The sequence below is a fragment of the Panthera leo genome, chromosome C1, assembly GCF_018350215.1.
Source record: "Panthera leo isolate Ple1 chromosome C1, P.leo_Ple1_pat1.1, whole genome shotgun sequence".
Taxonomy (NCBI): domain Eukaryota; kingdom Metazoa; phylum Chordata; class Mammalia; order Carnivora; family Felidae; genus Panthera; species Panthera leo.
In genome coordinates this window covers 102,038,495-102,057,514 of record NC_056686.1, presented here as the reverse complement: position 1 = coordinate 102,057,514, position 19,020 = coordinate 102,038,495, and the positions used below count along the sequence as shown (strand labels likewise).

The following is a 19,020-nucleotide window of genomic DNA, read 5'->3' as shown; positions in this document are numbered from 1 at the left end:
TTTTTGTTGTTACAAGACTGCAAGAATATGTAAGATAATAATAGTGTTGTATTGTTTAAAAAAATGTTTTTTAATGTTTATTTTTGAGAGAAGAGAGACAGAGTGTGAGCTGGGGAGGGACAGAGAGAGAGACAGAGAATCCAAAGCGGGTTCCAGGCTCCAAGCTGTCAGCACAGAGACCGACGCAGGGCTCGAACTCACGAACCGTGAGATCATGACCTGAGCCAAAGACGGAAGCTCAATTGACTGAGCCACCCAGGCACCCCTAGTGTTGTATTTTTAAAAGAAATCATCTTTCTGGTGTCTAGATGTATGTCAGATAAACTTTCTCATTAGACCACTATGTAGCTTTGCAGTTTTTCACTTTGTTCCTATGGAGGCACAGACTTTGATTTCATATAGCAAACCAAGTACAGATGAAGGAATTTCCAAAACTGAGGAACACTATTTTCAAAACACTTGAATTTGATTATATAGTTGACCCTTGAGCAACACAGTTGAAGATCCACATACAACTTTTGACTCCCCAGTAAACTACTAATAGCCTACTATTGGCCAGAAGCCTTACTGATAACATAAACAGTTGATCAACACATACTTTGTATGTTATATGTATTATATACTGTATTCTTATAATAAAGTAGGTTGAAGAAGAGAAAGTGTTGTGAAGAAACTCATAAGGAGAAACTACATTTATAGTACTGCACTGTATTGGAAAAAATCCACACATGTATAAGTGGACCTGTGCAGTTCATCTCATGCTGTTCAAGGATCAAGTGTGTACCAATATAGGCAATGTTTGTGGGGAACTTTCTATCCAGTTCAACCAACATTTATGAGCATTATGAAGTGCCAGATAATAGGCTAAGAATTATTTTATTTGTATGTGCTGTCTCAGAGTTTTTCAGTCTTTTCATCATTACAACTCTGCCCAAAAGGAGCCTTTTTTAGACTTTTTATCCTAATTCCTGCATACTCCCAATACAGTTTTAATACCATAGATATACTGTATATTTATTTATCTACTGTGGCTCTTTGGAAGGTCACAAACAATTGTAATATCTAAGAATGACCCCCAAGAACCAATTTTTTATCCCTTGGGCCATGAACTTAGTTTAAGGAAAGTTTTTGTTTTGAAGTAGGGTTAGACACTGTTAATTTCTTTTCCCATGATGTCCATTATTTTTATTATCTGTGGTTCTAATTAAGGAAATTTAAGTGGGATTTTGCAGTGTTTCAGAGCATTCTGAAATTATTTTGTTTTCCAATTATCCATGGAACAGTTTTGCATACTGTGTGATTCCCACCCCCCCCTCCTTTTTTTGGGGAGAATAATTTGTTTAGAACCTACAAAGAAATATTTTTTATCCTTTTAAAGTGTAAAGAAATGCAGATTTTTCTCCAGCCTTCTCTTACATTTGGGTTTGGCTTGATAGGATTTGGGTACAATTATTTTTGAACTAGGAGTCTTTTCACACCAAGCCATACGCTTTTGGAACTCTTTCACTTTCAGACATTTTTTGGACTTCAGAACTTTGAAAGCAGTCATCCACTCATGCTGGAGAACAGAAAGCAGGCACCCGTATTCACTTTTCTTCTCCAAAATCTTGTTTAATTTTTACTGCTCAATCTCTTAAGAATCTAGCAGTTCATGCTACTGAGGCTACTTTGTAGGATATTCTGTTCCTCAGGACTCCAGGTTCCTGGTGGTTCATATGATCAATGTTTTCTCAAAGATTAATAAAAGATTTAAAGTGCAAGAGAGAAAAAAAAAAAAAGACTGTGTGTATGTGTGTGTGTGTGTGCGCACGCATATGCATGTATTAGTTAACTTCATATTTGGGGGGAAAATGTGATTAAAAAATCCACTCTGTATGGGGTTGGCTAGCCCACTTTGAATGATTTACGGGTAAATAAGGGTTAAGAAGTCCCCTATATATTAGGAATCCTAATTAGGTTTGATAATCCTTTGGATAAATAGTTTAACTTGATGGTTCCCAAACTTTGAGTGTAATTAAAGAACTTTTTTAGGATTCTGTGGATCCTTGCATTTTGTCTTTTTACTTCTATTAAGAATGTGAGTGCTGCATAGTTGAAAGCCTCTATGTACCAGTTACTGTGTTAGTATGGTGGTGAACAATTCTTTGTCTGTTTGAAAGACAAATAATCAAAATAAAGGATAATGAGTGATATGTTAGGGTTATGGGAGTGTGCAGTGGGGAAATCAAGACTGTTTCTCAGAGGAAATAACATTTAAGCAGAAGTTTGAAGGAATTTTAGGGCTTAGCCCTGAGAAGAGGGTCAGAAAAAGTGTTTTGGGCTGAGTGACCAGCATGTATAAAGGTCTGGATGTGAGAAGCGGTGCACTGTGGCATCGTCTGGGAACTGAAGGAAGAGTATAATGCATAAAGGAGAGATGATCTTGAGTTGAAACCATTTTTCTGTCTCTTGTGAAATACAATGCATAATATCAAAATCCACTAAAAAATCAATAGCCACTTTATAATACCTTTACATTTTAATAATCATAGCAGTATCTACAGTCCATTTAGATATAGACAGGGCGTTCTTTAGTAGTCTGGAGAGCGCTTTCAGTGTTTGCAGACTCCTTGCAGTAATTGTACAGTGCATAGCTTGGGAACCATTGGCTTAAGTCATTCACTTTTGCCTATTACTGTGGAAGGTGCTTTTTGTAAACTCATATGTTTAGAGTATATTTGCCATGTTGTAATCAGAAGTAGATGTTTTCTCGGGGTCCAGTGCCACAGAATACAGTAGGGTAGTGAGTAGGTGCTAGAAGACAGAGGGAAGACCAGCTTCCATTAGAGCAGCAGTGCAAGTCTTTCAACACTGTTTGTGTGCCCTTGCCCCATCTTTCAAGTGATGATTGAAGAGCCTGGGTGCTCGGTTCAGCTTTTGAGTTCTGATAAATGAGCCCCGACTGTAAACTGGAAGATAAGGGTGTTTGCAAATTCTTGTGTAAATAAAGCATGGTTTCTCATTGCAGTGGTTACTGACTTCATAGTCTCTGATGAACGATGATGTGAGTTAACAGCTTTAAAACTAGTACCACTGCAGCTTCTTTTTGGTTTGGATTTATTAAGATACGCGTGTGTTTATTGTTTTATTTGAATGGGGGAGGGGGTGAAAAACCTGAACACATGGAAACCAAGTGAGGTGGGGTTTGAGAAGATAATTCCCAGCCTCACAATTCCCTGTAAAATTCTTTTCCTGTGGGAAACTTTTAATTTGGAAGCATTCAGCCTAATGTGGGAACCAAGATTAACATTTTCTGAAATACTTCTACAAGAAAAGCAGAAATGTACTGTTCAGGAAGCTGAATTTACATAGTAGAAAAATGGCCTGTCTTGTAGTATTTGGTAGTCTTTGTTTATTAGTTGTGGCAAAAAGTTGTGTGCGTGTGTGTGTGTGTGTGTGTTTGAGAGAGAGAGAGAGAGAGAGAGAAAGATAGAGATATATTGATTGTGTATTTGTCTTTGTTTCCTTTACATCAAACCAGCAAAGCCCTAGAAAGTGTGTTTTACCACAAACCAGCCCAGTACTGGGCTCTAACTATATACAAATACTTTTTTTTTTTTTTTTTTTAGCTCTTTGTTTTCTTGCTGAGTAAGCTGTAGTGTTTCCTTTTTCTTTCTTTCTTTCTTTCTGTTCTAGGGGAGGGGAGTGAGTGTGGGAGTAGGAATGGCAAGAAGTCAACATGACAGAGAGCTTCTTCCCTTTTCTTCCCTCTTGACCAGGAAGTTAACTAGGAGTCTTCATGTGTTGTTTTTTATACTGAGTCAGTAATTAGCACAACCCAGTTAGTTATCTTTACACAGAGTTACAGAATTAAAAAATTGACAGTCTGATGAGCTATCAAACTGGAGGTATGGGAGGAGGGGGGCAGTGAGGTTAGACCAGTGGGATGGTCCTGTTGAATGCCAATCTGTAGGCTCTGGGACATCTAGAAGTTTGTAGCTGGAGCCTTGGGAATTAAATGTTATGGAGGAACTTTCACTGGTTACAGTTAGCCTTGGCTGTTAGCAATTATTTTTATCTACTTTAACATGGGGAGAGGGGGAAGGGGCAGGAAACTAAGCTGGCATTATGGTCACAGGAAAGAACAGACTGATTTGGGCCCTTTTCAAACTGCAGACCTTTGTTACTGACCAATGCTTAATTTGGTTTCTGGGTTTTGTTATTTTCTCCCCCTGCCTTTACCTCATTTACCTTAACGACAGCTCCCCCCTCTAGAGCCCAGCGAGGGCAGGCTGCCACTGCGGATTGGGGGGCCGAAAGGTCCAGAGCAAGAAGAAAGTGGGTTGAAAGCAGAGTTCTGTTTAAAGAATTTTCTGCTGGAAACTAGCCCAGAGGGAGTAAAGAGGCGCTTTAATGAGGAGCAGCTGCGGGGCCGACGCAACCCACATGAGACATTTTTTTCCCCTCCATTCCACATTCTGTATAGTTTTTTTTTTTTTTAAATCATGATTTTGAAATAGCTGTTTTGTAAAGCATGCCTCTCTTTTTCTTCTTCTTGTATGTGATGGGGTTTTGCTTTGTTGTTTTATTTTTTTAATGACCAAATCCTCACTAAAAAAAGCTAAAGGCAGAGCTGCAGCAAAGCCCTGGATGCAATTTGGGCTCACCCTGCTGATACAGAACATTCAGTGGAGAAAACAAGGAGAGAGAACACTGGCCTTTATTTGGAAAAGGGGGCTTATTTCCTGCTCAGACTTCAGTCATCTTGGAGCTGACACAAGCTGCTACAGTGTTTTAAGCTTTTCTCTAGACGAGTGGCTATTCACTTAGGAAACTTGAAAGAACAAAATTTTCTGTCCTGTATTACTAGGGAGACCGATGCTGAACGGCAGCCATTGCCAGATAGATTGGAATTGCTATTCAGACCCCAGCTTCGTTGAACTCTGTAAAGTGGCTACATGCAAACGCATCCAGGCTGCTGGTGACATGTGAGAGTTGGGGGTCTGTTTTTCATCTGTTTTATTGAAGGGGGACGACATGGGCATCCTTCCAGTTGGAATGTTTCCTGGTTCCATGAGGAGGAATTCCTTGTTTTGTTTTGTTTTTTTTTTTCCCTCTTTTCCTCGCCTTCCCCATTCCCCATGTGTGTTCGAACATTAACAGTGGAAGAGTGGACTTCATGTCAGGATTGGTAGACTTTGTCAGAAAAAAGGCATGCATATATCTGTATGGGCCTGATAAGTTTAGTTCGTGGAATTATTCATATTAGTTCATGGAATTATTTTATAGGGAAAAAGCCCCCAAAACTTTTCCTGTATTCACAGCCTCCTCTTGTGACTATATTCTTTTAGAGTTCCAAAACTAGAGTCACTGAGAAAACTACTAAAATAAGTGATAAAGTCCCTTCAGGAGGAAGGCATTCATACAGTTTTGGGAACAAGAGGCAGCTGTTAGATTTATTAGGTTATTTTTAAGAAAAATTTTAACACATACCTCTAGTTCAAGATGTAGGCTATTTTCAAAAAATTGTACTGAGGTAATAACATAATAGAACTACAGATTTCTGAGAGAATTTGGACGATTAGCCCATGTTTCTGGCCTCTGACCAAACTCAACTTGAGCCATCTCAAGAAGGGAGCTATTGAAACTCTTATTTTTAGGCAGTGAGTCTTAATTTCCACTCAGGCTAATAGGGTATATGGTATACTTGTATTACAGTTGAACAGGGATTTGCAAAATTGAAAGGTCTCCTGCCTTAGGAAACAGGGCTCCTTTATTTCTGTCTGTCTCACTTACCCATTTATTTACCCCTTTTCTTCCCATGTCCATAATTCTCCTTAGCCTCCTGGGGCATGAGGGATAATCTGTACCTCAGGATGATTATTTGGGTTGATTTGGCCTGTGTTCTACCAGGCAGAATGCAGTGTGGGGTTAGTAGGGGATTTGGGAACCTATTTGGATTGGGAGACTGACTTTATCCATCACATTAAATTTAGCCTTTTTTGGAACCAGTTGCTTAATGGAATATAGGTAGATGTTCATGGTATTCAAGGTACCTGTACCAGTGTCTCAAGACATGTCCTTCCCCACAACAAGATACCAAATTGGAGAGGCACAGGAAGGACGTAACAATGGCTTAAACAAAGTAGTGCCATACTGGTAGAAATAATGTAGTGCTTAACACGGCATTGCATCTGCTGTTGGAGGGACCAGAGATGGGTGAAATGGTGTGGAGGAGGCTTAATGGAAGATCTCTGAAGCAAGGATGGAAGAAAAGAGCAAAATAGAGACATATCAGATGGAAAAGTATTAGAAGATTTTTACACAGGGAGCAGTAGACAAGAAGTAATTATTTGCGAAGGAGTAAGATAGTTGATGATAGTGGGGCAAACAAGTAGGCCATAGATTCTGAGAAACTTGGATTTGAAGGGCTGGATGCTAATGCTAGTTTCTGAGCAGAAAAGTGACATGATCAAAATTATCCTTGAAAAGTATTATTCTTTAAGTAGTGTGTTTAGTTTTAGCAAGGGATTTCCTGGCTATCCTTCGGAGAGGTGTGGATAGGATGCAGGTGCAGCTGAGATGATAGAGTTGACTGAATAGGTGCCAGGGTTAGGGCAAGACCTAGTAGAGTACTTTCAGTTAAGTACTGTTTTATCTTTTGATAAAAGATCTAGGTAAAGGTAGAGATACAGTTGTAGATGGTACAAAACTGGGGATACAGATTACAGACAGCAAATTTGGGTCAGATCAGAACAATAGGGGTTTTGGACCCATTGACTTCTGAGATATTGTGTGGTGCTGAAATTCTGCGATTATGTGAATAGAGTGTAAAAGTTATCTCAATCAAAGAAACTTGGAGAGAAGATTCAGCATGGTGAATTTAAAAGGAGCAAATGACAGGTCCAATTATTGGGTTCAAAAGTGTGTTCTAGAAGCATAGAGTGACTAGTTCATTTGAAAAAAAAGATCTGGCATTTTAACTGTGTGTTCAGTAGCTCATTCAGTAGTAGTATTTTGTAGCTTCTGAAAAAGTGAACACAGCTTTACGCTGCAGTAGTAAAAATACAGTATCCACGTAGTTCAAGCTCTGTGCTGTGCTGGTAGGATCACGTGTGTTATGTTTGTTTTTTGTTTTGTTTTGTTTTGTTTTGTTTTCATTTCAGGCCCTGTGTTTTAAAGAGGTTTTTGATGAACTAGAATCATCTAGTAGGAGGAGGCCAGATAGCCCAGTGTTGGGATACATGGGCTCTGGAGTCATATGTGGGTTTGAATCCTGCCTTTGCCATCTCCTAGGTGTGAAATCTTAATCTTTCTAAGCTTCAAAGTCCTCATATACAGGATGTGGATCATAATATACCAATACTGTTATACAGAGTAATAAAAGAGATAATAGCTATAAAGTGCTTAGCAAATACATAATCCACAGTAAGTGCTTTGAAAATGTTGGTCACTATTATTACTATTATTATCTTAAGTATAGAAGAGCCACTGAAATGGTGAGAAAGTCTGGAGATAATTTTATATTGAGGAATAGTCCAAAGTACTGAATCCTGTAAAAAAGAAAACAAAAGGGTCAGCACAACCATCTTTAAGTTCTTGAATGGCTACATGTTAGAAAAGTAGAAGACTTGTTCCTTTTTATTCCAGAGAACAGGACAGCCAGTAAGTGGAAATTTTAGGGAGGCCAAAAAAGTTTTTTTAATGAGATATAATATTAAATTTGCCCTTTGAAGTGTACGATTCAGTGGTGTTCAGTGTGTTCACAGATATGTGTGAACCATAACACTATCCAGTTTCAAAAACATTTTTGTTATCCTCCAGCTCCCAAGAAGCTCTCTACTCCTTAGCAGTCACTCTGTTTTCCCCTCTTCCCAGCCCCCTGGCAGCAATAATCTCTTTTCTATCTCTATGGATTTGCCTAGTCTGGACATTTCATAAAAATGAAATACACTATCTGGCCTTCTGTATCTGGCTTCGTTCACTTAGCATGATGTTTTCAAGGTTCGTCCGTGTCATAGCATGTTTCAGATCTTCATTCCTTTTTATGACCAAATAATATTTCATTGTATGGATATACCACATTTTACTTCTATCTGTTCATCAGCTTATGGACATTTGGGTTGTTTCTACTTTTTGCCATTATAGATAATACTGCTATGAACATTCTTTACAAATTTTGTGTGGACTTATATTTTCACTTATTTTGGATATATATACCAAGAAGGGGAGGCAGAATTTAAGACATCAGAAAGAAGGAGCTTTCTGATCTTGGGATCCACCCACACTGAAGACTGTTCTGTTATTGAAGTAGTGAGCCATTAATTTTATTTTACTTAACAAGTGCATGGTGTTTATGCGCCAGATACTGTTCTAAGTGCTTTACAGTTATTAAAAAACCCTATGAGGTAAGCACTATTACTAAATTCATTGTTACAATGAGTTTAGTAACTTGCTCAAGGTCACCTATCAAGTAAATGGGGAGCCAGAATTGAAATCCATGTGGTTTGGTTCTAGGGTCTGTACTCTTAATAGCAAGAACAATAAGAACTTCAAGCATTTATTAAATTCTTACTACTACTCAGGCACTGTGCTTAACTGCTTAGATTCAAGTAGAGACTGGTGATCATCTTTTAAGGATATTTCAGAAAGAACTATCTCATTGGGTAGAAATTGCCTTAGGGTGTCTTAAATCCCAAGATTTATTTTATTCCAAGGGTGCTATCTGGCCTAAGGCTTTTAAGATGATCAGAATTTGTATCAAGAAGGAAACTGTGAGTGTGAATGATAAGTATTATAGGAATTCAGTTAATAAGACTTGTCAGAACATGGTAATTAGTTATATATAATTTAAGAGCATTAACTAAAAGTGACTTTTGAGATTATGAGTGGAAACCTTGGAAAAATTGAAGAATTAAAGTTCCATGGGAAAATGATCCCACTTTTCAAATGTTCAGTATCAAGTACTGCAGAGTAGATTAGAGTAAGTAGACGACTTTTAGTAAACTGAGCATATGCAGGTGGAACTGTTTATGGGGGCACATGAAGGTAGTTGTTCAAAATCAGATGAAGAATGACAACAGTAACACATGTACATGAGAGAAAAGAGCAGTGCAGCTCAAACTTAAACTTTAAGCTGTCTGTGATTGATGGGGAGGAAGGAGAAGAGGAGTCAGCAATCTAGACTAAGAATTTACCAAGCTCTGAGATGGAGTCCTAGAAACCAAATGTAAAAGGATTAAAATGATAGAAGGTCTGGTCAGAGACACTTCTACAGGAAAGAGAATTTCTTTATGATGAAATTTCAGACTGAACTTGACAAGGGGAAAGAAAGTCATTGTTCTTAGAGCATAGTTTCTGGGCGATAATTGGGATGCAAATTTTGTTACTAAGGGACAAGTAAGAAGTAGATGGAAGAGAAAGGGAAAGTATCTGTGAAATTAGGCCACAGTTAAAGAAGTTTGTGACCGAAGAAGAATTTGGAAAGGGAAATGGGGCTTAGTGAAAAATGTAGGTTAAGAGAGATTTGTATGTGTTTTAAGGTAAAGAAATAGACTGATTGATATCTAGCCCTCTAGAACATTTTAAATAAGAAATTAAGTCTTTATTAACAGTATGTCTAGTTTCACATAAAAATAAGATGTAGTTCTATATATGGACTTTAGGAGAGTAAGTCAGTTGTATATCATATTATCTCACCTAGAGTAAAAACCTCAAGCCTTCTTCATGGTGGTCTGCAGGCCCCTCAAGATCTGCGTCCCAGTTAACGGCTCTCATCTATTTTCTGCTACTCTTTTTCTTAATCCCTTTGGTAGAGCCACAGAGGTCTCCTTGCTGTTCCTCAAACATGCCGTGACTGTTTCCTATTTTAGGTCCATTGCATTTGCTGTTCCCTCTGCCTTGAACACACTTCCCTAAGTTACCTGCATGGCTAGTCCCTCACTGCATCAAGGTCTTGACTCAAATGTGCCCTCTAAGTGAGGCCCTCCCCAATTTTCCTATTTAAAACCAAAATACTTCATTTTATCTACCCGCTACCATTCCCAATTCCATCCCTTCCCATCCCCCTTTCCAATTTTATTATTTTTTTCATAGCACTTAACTTGACTGAACAAATTATGTATTTGTCTTTGTCTTCCCTTTCGAGAATTTAAACTCCACAAGTTCAAGGACTTCCCTAGCATTAAGACAATGTCTGGCATATAATAGGCACTTATAAATGTTTGTTGGATGAATGAATGAGTGCAGTATTCTTTGCAGAAACTGATGTGAGAATATTTTTCTTCATCATCATTAACATCGTTATTAATAAGCATGTTGGATGCCATATATAGAATTGGGTTTCATACATTTTCTTACCCAGGAGTTGGCAGATTTTCTATAAAGCACCAGATAGTAAATATTTTTGTGAGCTAAATGGTCTCATCACAGGTGCTTAGCCCAGTTATTGTAATGCAGAAGTAGCCATAGACAATCCATAAATGAATGAGTGTTGCTGTGTTCTAATACGACTTAATTTATGGACACTGAAATTTGAATTCTCGTGATTTTCAAATGTCACAAAATATTAATCTTTTTTTTGACATTTTTCTAGCTATTTAAAAATGTAAAAACTATTTTCAGCTCATAGGCCATACAAAAACAGGCAGTGGGCCATAGTAGGCCTGCAAGCTGTATTTGCCAGCCTCTGCTTTCACCGGTTTCTTAGACATATCTTAGTTGAAACTTATTTTTCTGTACTTGCTAGGGAGCAAACAATGCAGATTAAACCCTAGTCTCACGTAATTCGGGAATACTCTTGGTTGGCTCCAGAAATGTTCATATTGTTTCATTTTTGTTTTCCTGGGAGCCTTATGTTTTCTTTATATGTTTATGATACTAATATTTAAATGAATCTGCATTCTCTGAGCAGATGCCACATGATAGTGTTGGGGAGGCGGTGGTGGTGCAATAGTCCAGGAACAAAGATGGGCAAAGCCCACCCAGGTTTAACAGTTTTCCATTATTTACAAGGTAAATAATTCCCATATGGGTAAATCAAGAGTTGTCAGCCAGGCATAACGCCCATAGGACTACCATTATGAATGAGAATTGTGTTCCAGTTTTGAACATCATCCATAACAGACTTCTTAAATAAGTTACAAATGCTTTTAATAATATAGCTCAGGGTTAATTTTAGCTATGCTACATTTGCAGTTTTTGTTCTTCCACTTAAAAAAAATCAGAAAATAACGTATTCTATTATCACATCAAGCTGTGATTTGCATAAAGCACCATATTTTCCTCAATAAGTACAAAGGGAAAAAAAATGGTTTTCATTTGCAAAGCTTTTTAACATAACCCATAACCTTAACATTAGGCTTTCACATACTTGATTTTGTAAGTTTCTTACACCTGTCCCGCAATGTGGGTACCCTTTTCAACTATTTAAAATGTGAGAGAACTAACAGTGAAGTTTAGCAACGTGTCCAAGGTCGCCACATCAGGACTCACCCCAAACAGGTCTTCTGACCATATAAAGTGCAGACTCCTTTACAGAAACTTCAGCCAGTCTTTGGTTTTAGTGCTGTGCCCTCCCCTTACTACCTCTCCATCTCCTAGCTTCACCCGCTCATGATGATGCTCAAAACTCTAGCTGCTTCTGGCTCTGCCCTGCTTACTGTACACAGATCTGGGAAGAGGAGAGGAGGCTGTCACTAGTTACATGACTACCACTGGAGCTACCCACCAGCTCTGTTTCCTCCTCCAGGTGTGTTAGCTACTGCATACTTCTTCTGGGCAGGTTCGATCTCAGTTCCTTAACATCTGGTCCTCCTCCTTTTCTTAATAACTGGGACCTCTGAAGACCTCACCTTGCCAACTACTGGCTAATGAGACATGTTGGGTATGATTGAACAAAGGCAGGAAGGAGGAAAACACAACCCCAGTGCTTCACGTCTGGGCGATAGGGAGAATCAGGACCCAGAATCTGCACATTGCGAGCTGTGTTGGGAGCTGGTTTTGAGGGGAAAGATTTCGAGTTTGGTTTGTTTGTTTACTTATTTTTCCTTAGAGTTTGGTTTAAATGTGTCATCTTTAAGGTAATGATGGAGCAGCCTTGTAGACTTAGTTTTCTATCCTCCAAAAAGTAAAATAATGTAGAAATAGGTTTATTCAAATATCTGGGGCAATGGCCAAATGGTAAAATTTACAGTTAGAATCAAAGTCTTTGTGTTACTTTTAAACACTTCTTAAAAGCCTGTGTGGCTCAGACCATGTTGGGGAAAGCCTTTTTTAATGCTGTTTAGAGAATGTAGTATTGTCATAAATACTACACACAATTTGGGATGGTTGTATATCTTATGATTCAGTGGGTGGCATATAAAAAGCTCCCTCAACACACCATGTGGAGAATGTTACAGAATGTTATTCTTAAGTTGTTGTGCTTTCTTCACTTTGGTGTTCGTATGGTACCTTAGATATTTTTTATGTCATTTTAATTATATTTTGTGCTTTTTTAAAAATTTGGTTAAAAGAGCTGCCTCCTGTTTATATCTTAACAGATTTAAGTTAAACAGAGAAAAAAGCCCCTTTGAACCCTTTCCTATTCCTGTACCTCTTTTTTCTTTCTCCATCACAGGGAAATGTAACTCCACAACATAACCCAGAAATCTAGGTATAGGCCAGTCGATGTCTCAGTGGAAACACGAAAAGAAGAACTTACTATTTCTCAGTGCCTAATTGAGAGAAATCACATGGTATTTTATGTATTTTGAACTGGAGAGGGTAAGAAAGTCAGTCCATGCATTATCATGTGAATCTTACCTTAATCCTATCAGATGGCTTAGTCAAAGTGAGAAAGCTAATGAATTTGAACAGGCAGGAATCAACAGTGGTGCACAAAAAAGTGGTGCACAACAGTTACGCCAATACCAGCCTGTATCTATGTGAAAAAAGCTGTGGCTCATTTTGCCTTTGATAAGGGTTATGCTGACTGGCCATGGCAGACCATGCTGGGTAACCCACCTGGTATTCTGTCACCTACCAAGACTCAAAAGGACGTGAGAGTGTGTGGTTAAGTTCTCTAAGCGCTTCTGAAGTAGGGCAGTTTTTTAGGTTGTACCTTTAGATCTCTCAATTCATGATCTAGTGTTTCTTGAATGGACTGCACTATCTTGTTAAGCTTTTGGACTTACAAGAAGTCAAGTGTTTTCATGGACTCTTTTCTTTTCCATGCAGATGTCTGGAGGGCTTCTTGGGAGAATATTGTCAACATCGAGACCCCTGTGAGAAGAACCGCTGCCAGAATGGGGGGACGTGTGTGGCCCAGGCCATGTTGGGGAAAGCCACATGCCGATGTGCCCTGGGGTTCACAGGTGATGACTGTCAGTACTCAACTGCTCACCCCTGCTTTGTGTCTCACCCCTGCCTGAATGGAGGCACCTGCCATGTGCGTAGCCGGGACGACTATGAGTGTACCTGCCAAGTTGGTTTTACAGGTAATGATGTGACCCAGGGCCACGTTTTCCTATTCTCAGCAGATACCTTTCTTTATCGTCTTTTAGATCTTGACATGTTGCTCTTAAGGATCCTCTAACTCTGGTGCCTGTTTAACGTTATGGTAAGGAACTCGAGTGTTCCAGACAACTATCTTTAACTTCCTTTTGAGAGTTCTAAGAGGGGAGAAAGAGAAAGTGTCCAATACTCAGAAGTATTTGACTGCCTAAAGTGTATATATGTCAAGATGGGGGATCAGAACCGTACTTCACTGTCACTAGAAGAAAAGCCATCTGCACTATTGATTACTTGCTTCTTGAAATCTCTACCTAGACATTCAGGCCACTGGCTTTTCTGGTTTTCTGTGCTCTGTTCCGTTATGATTCTGCATTGCCTTGTCCTCATCCATTAAATTTTTGTGTTCCTTGGAACTCTGTGGTGAGGCCTCTTTTGAGCCATATCACAGCTTCCCCCCCCCCCCCCCCCCCCCCCCCCCCGGGAACCTCCCTGTCTCCAGTGGCCTCAGCTGTCATTGTCTTCATCAGTTGCTGGTGACTCTTACAGTCATCCTTTTCACTCCACCCCCTCCCTGACATTCAGGCTCATACTTCTGACTATCTGTTGCATATTATCCTTGGAAATTTGACAGGTACCTCATACTCAACATGTTGATATAAATGGGTCGTAGTCAGATGAGGGACATGTAAAAAAATACTCCAAACTAGACTCCCCCTTTCCCTTATAACACTTAGACTCAGGCACCTGACCCAGTCCTTGAATCACCTCTCACCTGACTACTCCTCTCCATTCCTTCTGCTCTGTAGTTGAGGTCTACCCCGTCCATGTTGGTGATAGGTTAGCTCTCCACCTGGGCTCCTGCAGTCATTTCCTAACCGGTTTTCTTGCCTTTAGTTTCTCCCCATCTTGTTCACCTGTCACATTGCCACATCTTTGACCATAAATGCAAATCTTCTCACAAACTCACCTGCTTACAGTGCCTAATGACTTTTTATCATCCGCAGAATAAACTGCAAACTCTTTTATATGGCTTCCTTAGCCCATCATAGTCTAGGCCTTACATCTTTTTTTTTTTTTTTTAAGTTTATTTATTTTGAGAGAGAGAAAGAGCACGAGGGCAGGTAAGGGGCAGAGAGAGAGGGAGAGAGAGAATCCCAGGCAGGCTCCCTGCTGTCAGCACAGAGCCAGTGCAGGGCTCAAACTCATGAACTGTTGAGATCATGACCTGAGCTGAAATCAAGAGTTGGATGCTTACCCAACTGAGCCACCCAGGAGCCCCAGCCTTACGTCTTTTTATAGCTTCACTTCCCACAAGCATCTAGCTCTAGTCACACCAACAACATTCTCATCATTTCCTGAAAATGTCGTACTTACTGTTGCTTCTATGCTGTTGCACACCCCTTTGCCAGGAATACCCTTTTCTGCAGTTGGTGATTGCCCAATGTTGTTTAAAATTCTGTCTTAGTGACTTTTTCCTATTCCTTTAGGCAGTTAGTCTCTATGTTCCATTATTTGATGTGTCACATTTTATTGTAATAATTTTTTTACATGTCTCTCATCTGCCTAGATCATGAGTTCTCCACATGAGCTTTATTCAAAATGAACTGTAGATATTAATTAAGTTAGATGAGGAAAGCGGAACCATTCACCAGTTTGTCCCCCCCGACACCAGCAATTATGTAAATCTTATAAGCAAAAGTTAAAAACATACTCAGTAAACCAGATTGGGTAGGTTAGTTTGGAATACTTTTTCTACTGATTTGTTATTAAAAGGTGTTGGTAAGGGTAGAGGATAGTTAGGATGATCTGTTATCTTCATCATGACCATGACAGCATCGATGCTATGATTCATTAAAGAGATTTGGTGGTTAAGAGAACATTTTTTTCCTGATTGTCAGTTTGGAATTGTTTTGCTCTGCAAGCAAAGGGAAGGCATACCTGTTTAAAACATTTTAATCCTCACTAGTGGTAATGGCAATAATGTCTTCTTAATAATTAAGATGTTAACTCTGAAATGATCCCCAAATTAAAGCTTCTTCTTTTGCCATTAAAAGGATCCTTTCTTGGTGTTCTGCAGGGCTCTGATCATTTTTACACATCTGCCACTTTTGTCTGTCTTCAGGAATCACCACAGGTTAAGTTACCCTTTTCTTTTTGTGGTAGCCCTATACCCCACCTAATCAGACCTTCTTAGCTTATCTGCACTTATAGTTGAAAAAACAGAGGTAGGAACTTAGTGCCTGTAGGTATCATATATGGGAAGCCAGGTTCAAGGACCTTTCTGTTTTAGTTATAGGCAAATATTCTCATATACACAGTTGCTAAAAGGAACCATTTTTATCTCTTCTCCACTGTAGATGTTCCTCTCAGAGGAATGAAGAAAAAATAGGAAGAGAAATTTCAGTTCCTCCTTTTTCTCTCTGCTTAGCACCCTGAGATACATGTGCTATGCCCAAAATTATACTGCACCTCTCCTGTTTGATTTGACATTCCTTGACAGACAGCGAGCACTTCTCTGTGCTTGTGTGTCACCTCCCTCTTCTTTTAGAAAAGCTGTCATGGCTCTTGTTTGTTTTAGGTTTTTTTTTTTTTTTTTTTTGGTTTATTTTAAATTAAAAAAAAAAATTTTGTTTTTATGAGAGAGCACACGCGCACTAGAAGTCTATATGAATACCAAATTTACTAATAGCATGGGAATATTTTTTTTTCTCTGTCTTTCTACCTCAGAGAATTTGCTTTGCTTTCTTGGAGTCATGCTTTAGGATCCAGCATATCAGTCTTCTGACCTCCTCTCATATTTTCCTATTTGAGAGTCCACAAGACTTACCTTTCTAGACCCTTTATTCTCACGATAACTTACAGCTTTTTTCATATATAAGTAGCTAGAGATTTTTCATCCTCTTCAAACACATCAAGCAATAATGTAGCAAGACCACAATTAAAATATTTCCCAGAATATGTATGTGGGTTTTATTTAAAGGAAATAGAAGTAGCACTGACTTGGTTCTGTCATATAAGAGATCTGTTTAGTAACTATGTATTATGGAAAAGATCAATGCATTTTATTCGCTCAAAGGACATGATTTGAGAGCCTCCTGTGGGGATCCAGCCCCTGCCCGTGTGGTAGGTGATATAGTAAAAGGAAACAGCAAATTTGGGGGGTGTGTATACATGTGCAGATCCGTGTGAGAGAATGAGAGAGAACAATTTAGGGAGCTGAGAAGGGCAATAAGGTAACTTATGAGTAGAGTTGTCAAGTGGGAGTTTACTAGATGAACAAAAAGGAAGATGGCATTCCAAACAGAGGAGCAGCCTATGCAAAGGCAAGGTGTGAGACAGTAGATAGATCCAGACCTTCTTTGCCACCAAAGGGACTGATGGGCTCCTGTGAGGATGGGCTTCATATGACTAGCCTACAGTCCCCTCCATGTGCTCCACTGAGGCTTTGTGTCTTGGTTGAGGGCCCGAGGGAGTGCCTGTGTCACATGATCTTGAGGAAGCTCTGATTTGGGCTTCCTGTGAATTTCAAAGAGCTTAGGACATTCTGTACACAATAAATGATGTTGGATGGGTGGGAGATGTGGGATGTTGAGGATGAGACTGGCTCCCACTTCAGTGGGCAGCACTGAGTCTGTTCTGTTTCCTTAGGTAAGCTGTGCCAATGGACCGATGCCTGCCTATCTCATCCCTGTGCAAATGGAAGTACCTGCACCACTGTAGCCAACCAGTTCTCCTGCAGATGCCTCGCAGGCTTCACAGGACAGAAGTGTGAGACTGATGTCAATGAGTGTGACATCCCAGGACAGTGTCAGCATGGTGGCACCTGCCTCAATCTACTGGGTTCCTATCAGTGCCAATGCCCCCAGGGCTTCACAGGCCAGCACTGTGACAGCCCCTATGTGCCCTGTGCACCCTCCCCCTGTGTTAATGGAGGCACCTGCCGGCAGACTGGTGACTTCACATTTGAATGCAACTGCCTTCCAGGTAAGGAGAGCCTCCAGTGTCCTGGGATTGGGGGATACACCTCCAGCACAGAAGGAGGGTGGTGGGTGTGGCTCAGTTGCTGCTTTAGGAAATACCCTTCTCAGCAGGGAAAAGGGGAAATAAGAATTTTGTGTGGAGTGGGTTGCTGGCGAGGGAAGAGTTTTATGGGCCAATGTGGTCCATAAACTGAGTAGGGGGTAATTTAACATGTCAGAGTTTATGATGATGAGTGGCTAGGAAATTGTTTATTGTCCTTTTCGGAGGAACAGTAAGAAATAAAAGAAACAGTTCTGAGAAAGAAATAGATAGGCCTGTGGAATGGAAGGGAACAAATGAGAATTAGATGTTGAAAAATATGTCTGATTAATAAAGTACTGTAAACTGAATTGACAGTAATAGTAGGTGAGCAACTTTCCTATATGCTTTCACTTCTGAAGGAATAATAGATTATTTTCCTACCTACCTAGATGCACCTGCCTGTCCTTTTGTAATGTTCCCTGGGCTCCTGGCCCTCTCCATATGCTCTCTGTGACTTGGGGTAACCTTGCCCTGACTTGAAGCTAGAAAATTTTGGAACTGGGGTGGCGCTCTCTTACTCAATGGGCACTTTTTGATGAATGCTGATGAATAAGGTATGGCACAACCATACATAACTCCAAGATAGAAGCCAAAAAAGGAGCAATGTATGGAAGGAAGCTTGGAGCCCAGCGTTCCATAGAGATGGAGAAGGGAGCAAGCCTGGCCAATTCACTAACCCCTTATAAAATGATGAGGAGGCTGAAAACAGAATTTTGATTGGGAACAGAACACAAGCAGCTGGAGCAGATGAGCAACAAAGCTCTGTTGCAACTAAGCAACAAAGATTCTGTTTTCATACAAATATCCTTAGTACAAAAACAAAAGAAGGAAAACTGTAGGGGGGAGTAATGTGCTAAGTAAGCAGAATTGCCTCAAAAAGAAGTTGTTCTAGCCACTATTTCAGAATGGGAATCTTAGAATCTGGTGTTGTGGATATGGTTCACATATCATGGGATTGTGTGTTTTATCTTTTGGGGATTAAAGGTCATATGTTGGTCCTTGGTACAAAGCCAAATGGCAGTTTATTAATTTCATTCAGTAAAAATCTATTAACTGCCCCTGTTTTCTAGGCACTTGTACTGTGTGCTTGGGATAGGGCGATATAAGACACTGTCACATAATAAAAAACTTTATACCATTTAACTGTAAGCCACAAGAACAAGTTTTTAAATGTATTGCTTTCAGTTTCACTTTCAATGAAGAATAGATAAAGCAGTCATTCTAGACACTAAATAAATTTAATTGATAGAGTATTAATGTCATCCATATTGTCTTGTAGAAGAAATAACTGAAAGATATCTTTCTCCACTCCCATATTTGTTGGCTCTATTTTAAGGGTTAAAGAAGGAAACAGAAATGTAAACAATTTAACTTTATACATATTTTAATAAATAGTCCAAATGGTTAATAATTGAGGTGAGCACAATTTATTGTTGAAGGCTAAATGTGTTTTTTCAGTTTCAAGAAAATTACTTTTAATAGTTG

General features: G+C 39.4%; 1 protein-coding gene across 2 annotated transcripts in view; it reads left to right on the top strand.

Annotated features, from left to right (window-relative positions):
• The window catches only part of NOTCH2 (notch receptor 2), a 163,594-nt gene that overhangs the window by 55,487 nt on the left and 89,087 nt on the right, over positions 1 to 19,020 (top strand). For both annotated transcript variants that reach the window (XM_042953671.1, XM_042953670.1), the window contains exons 3-4: positions 13,198 to 13,457; positions 17,122 to 17,457. In XM_042953671.1, the coding sequence (XP_042809605.1) occupies positions 13,198 to 13,457; positions 17,122 to 17,457 (596 nt within the window). The remainder of the gene's footprint in view (positions 1 to 13,197; positions 13,458 to 17,121; positions 17,458 to 19,020) is intronic.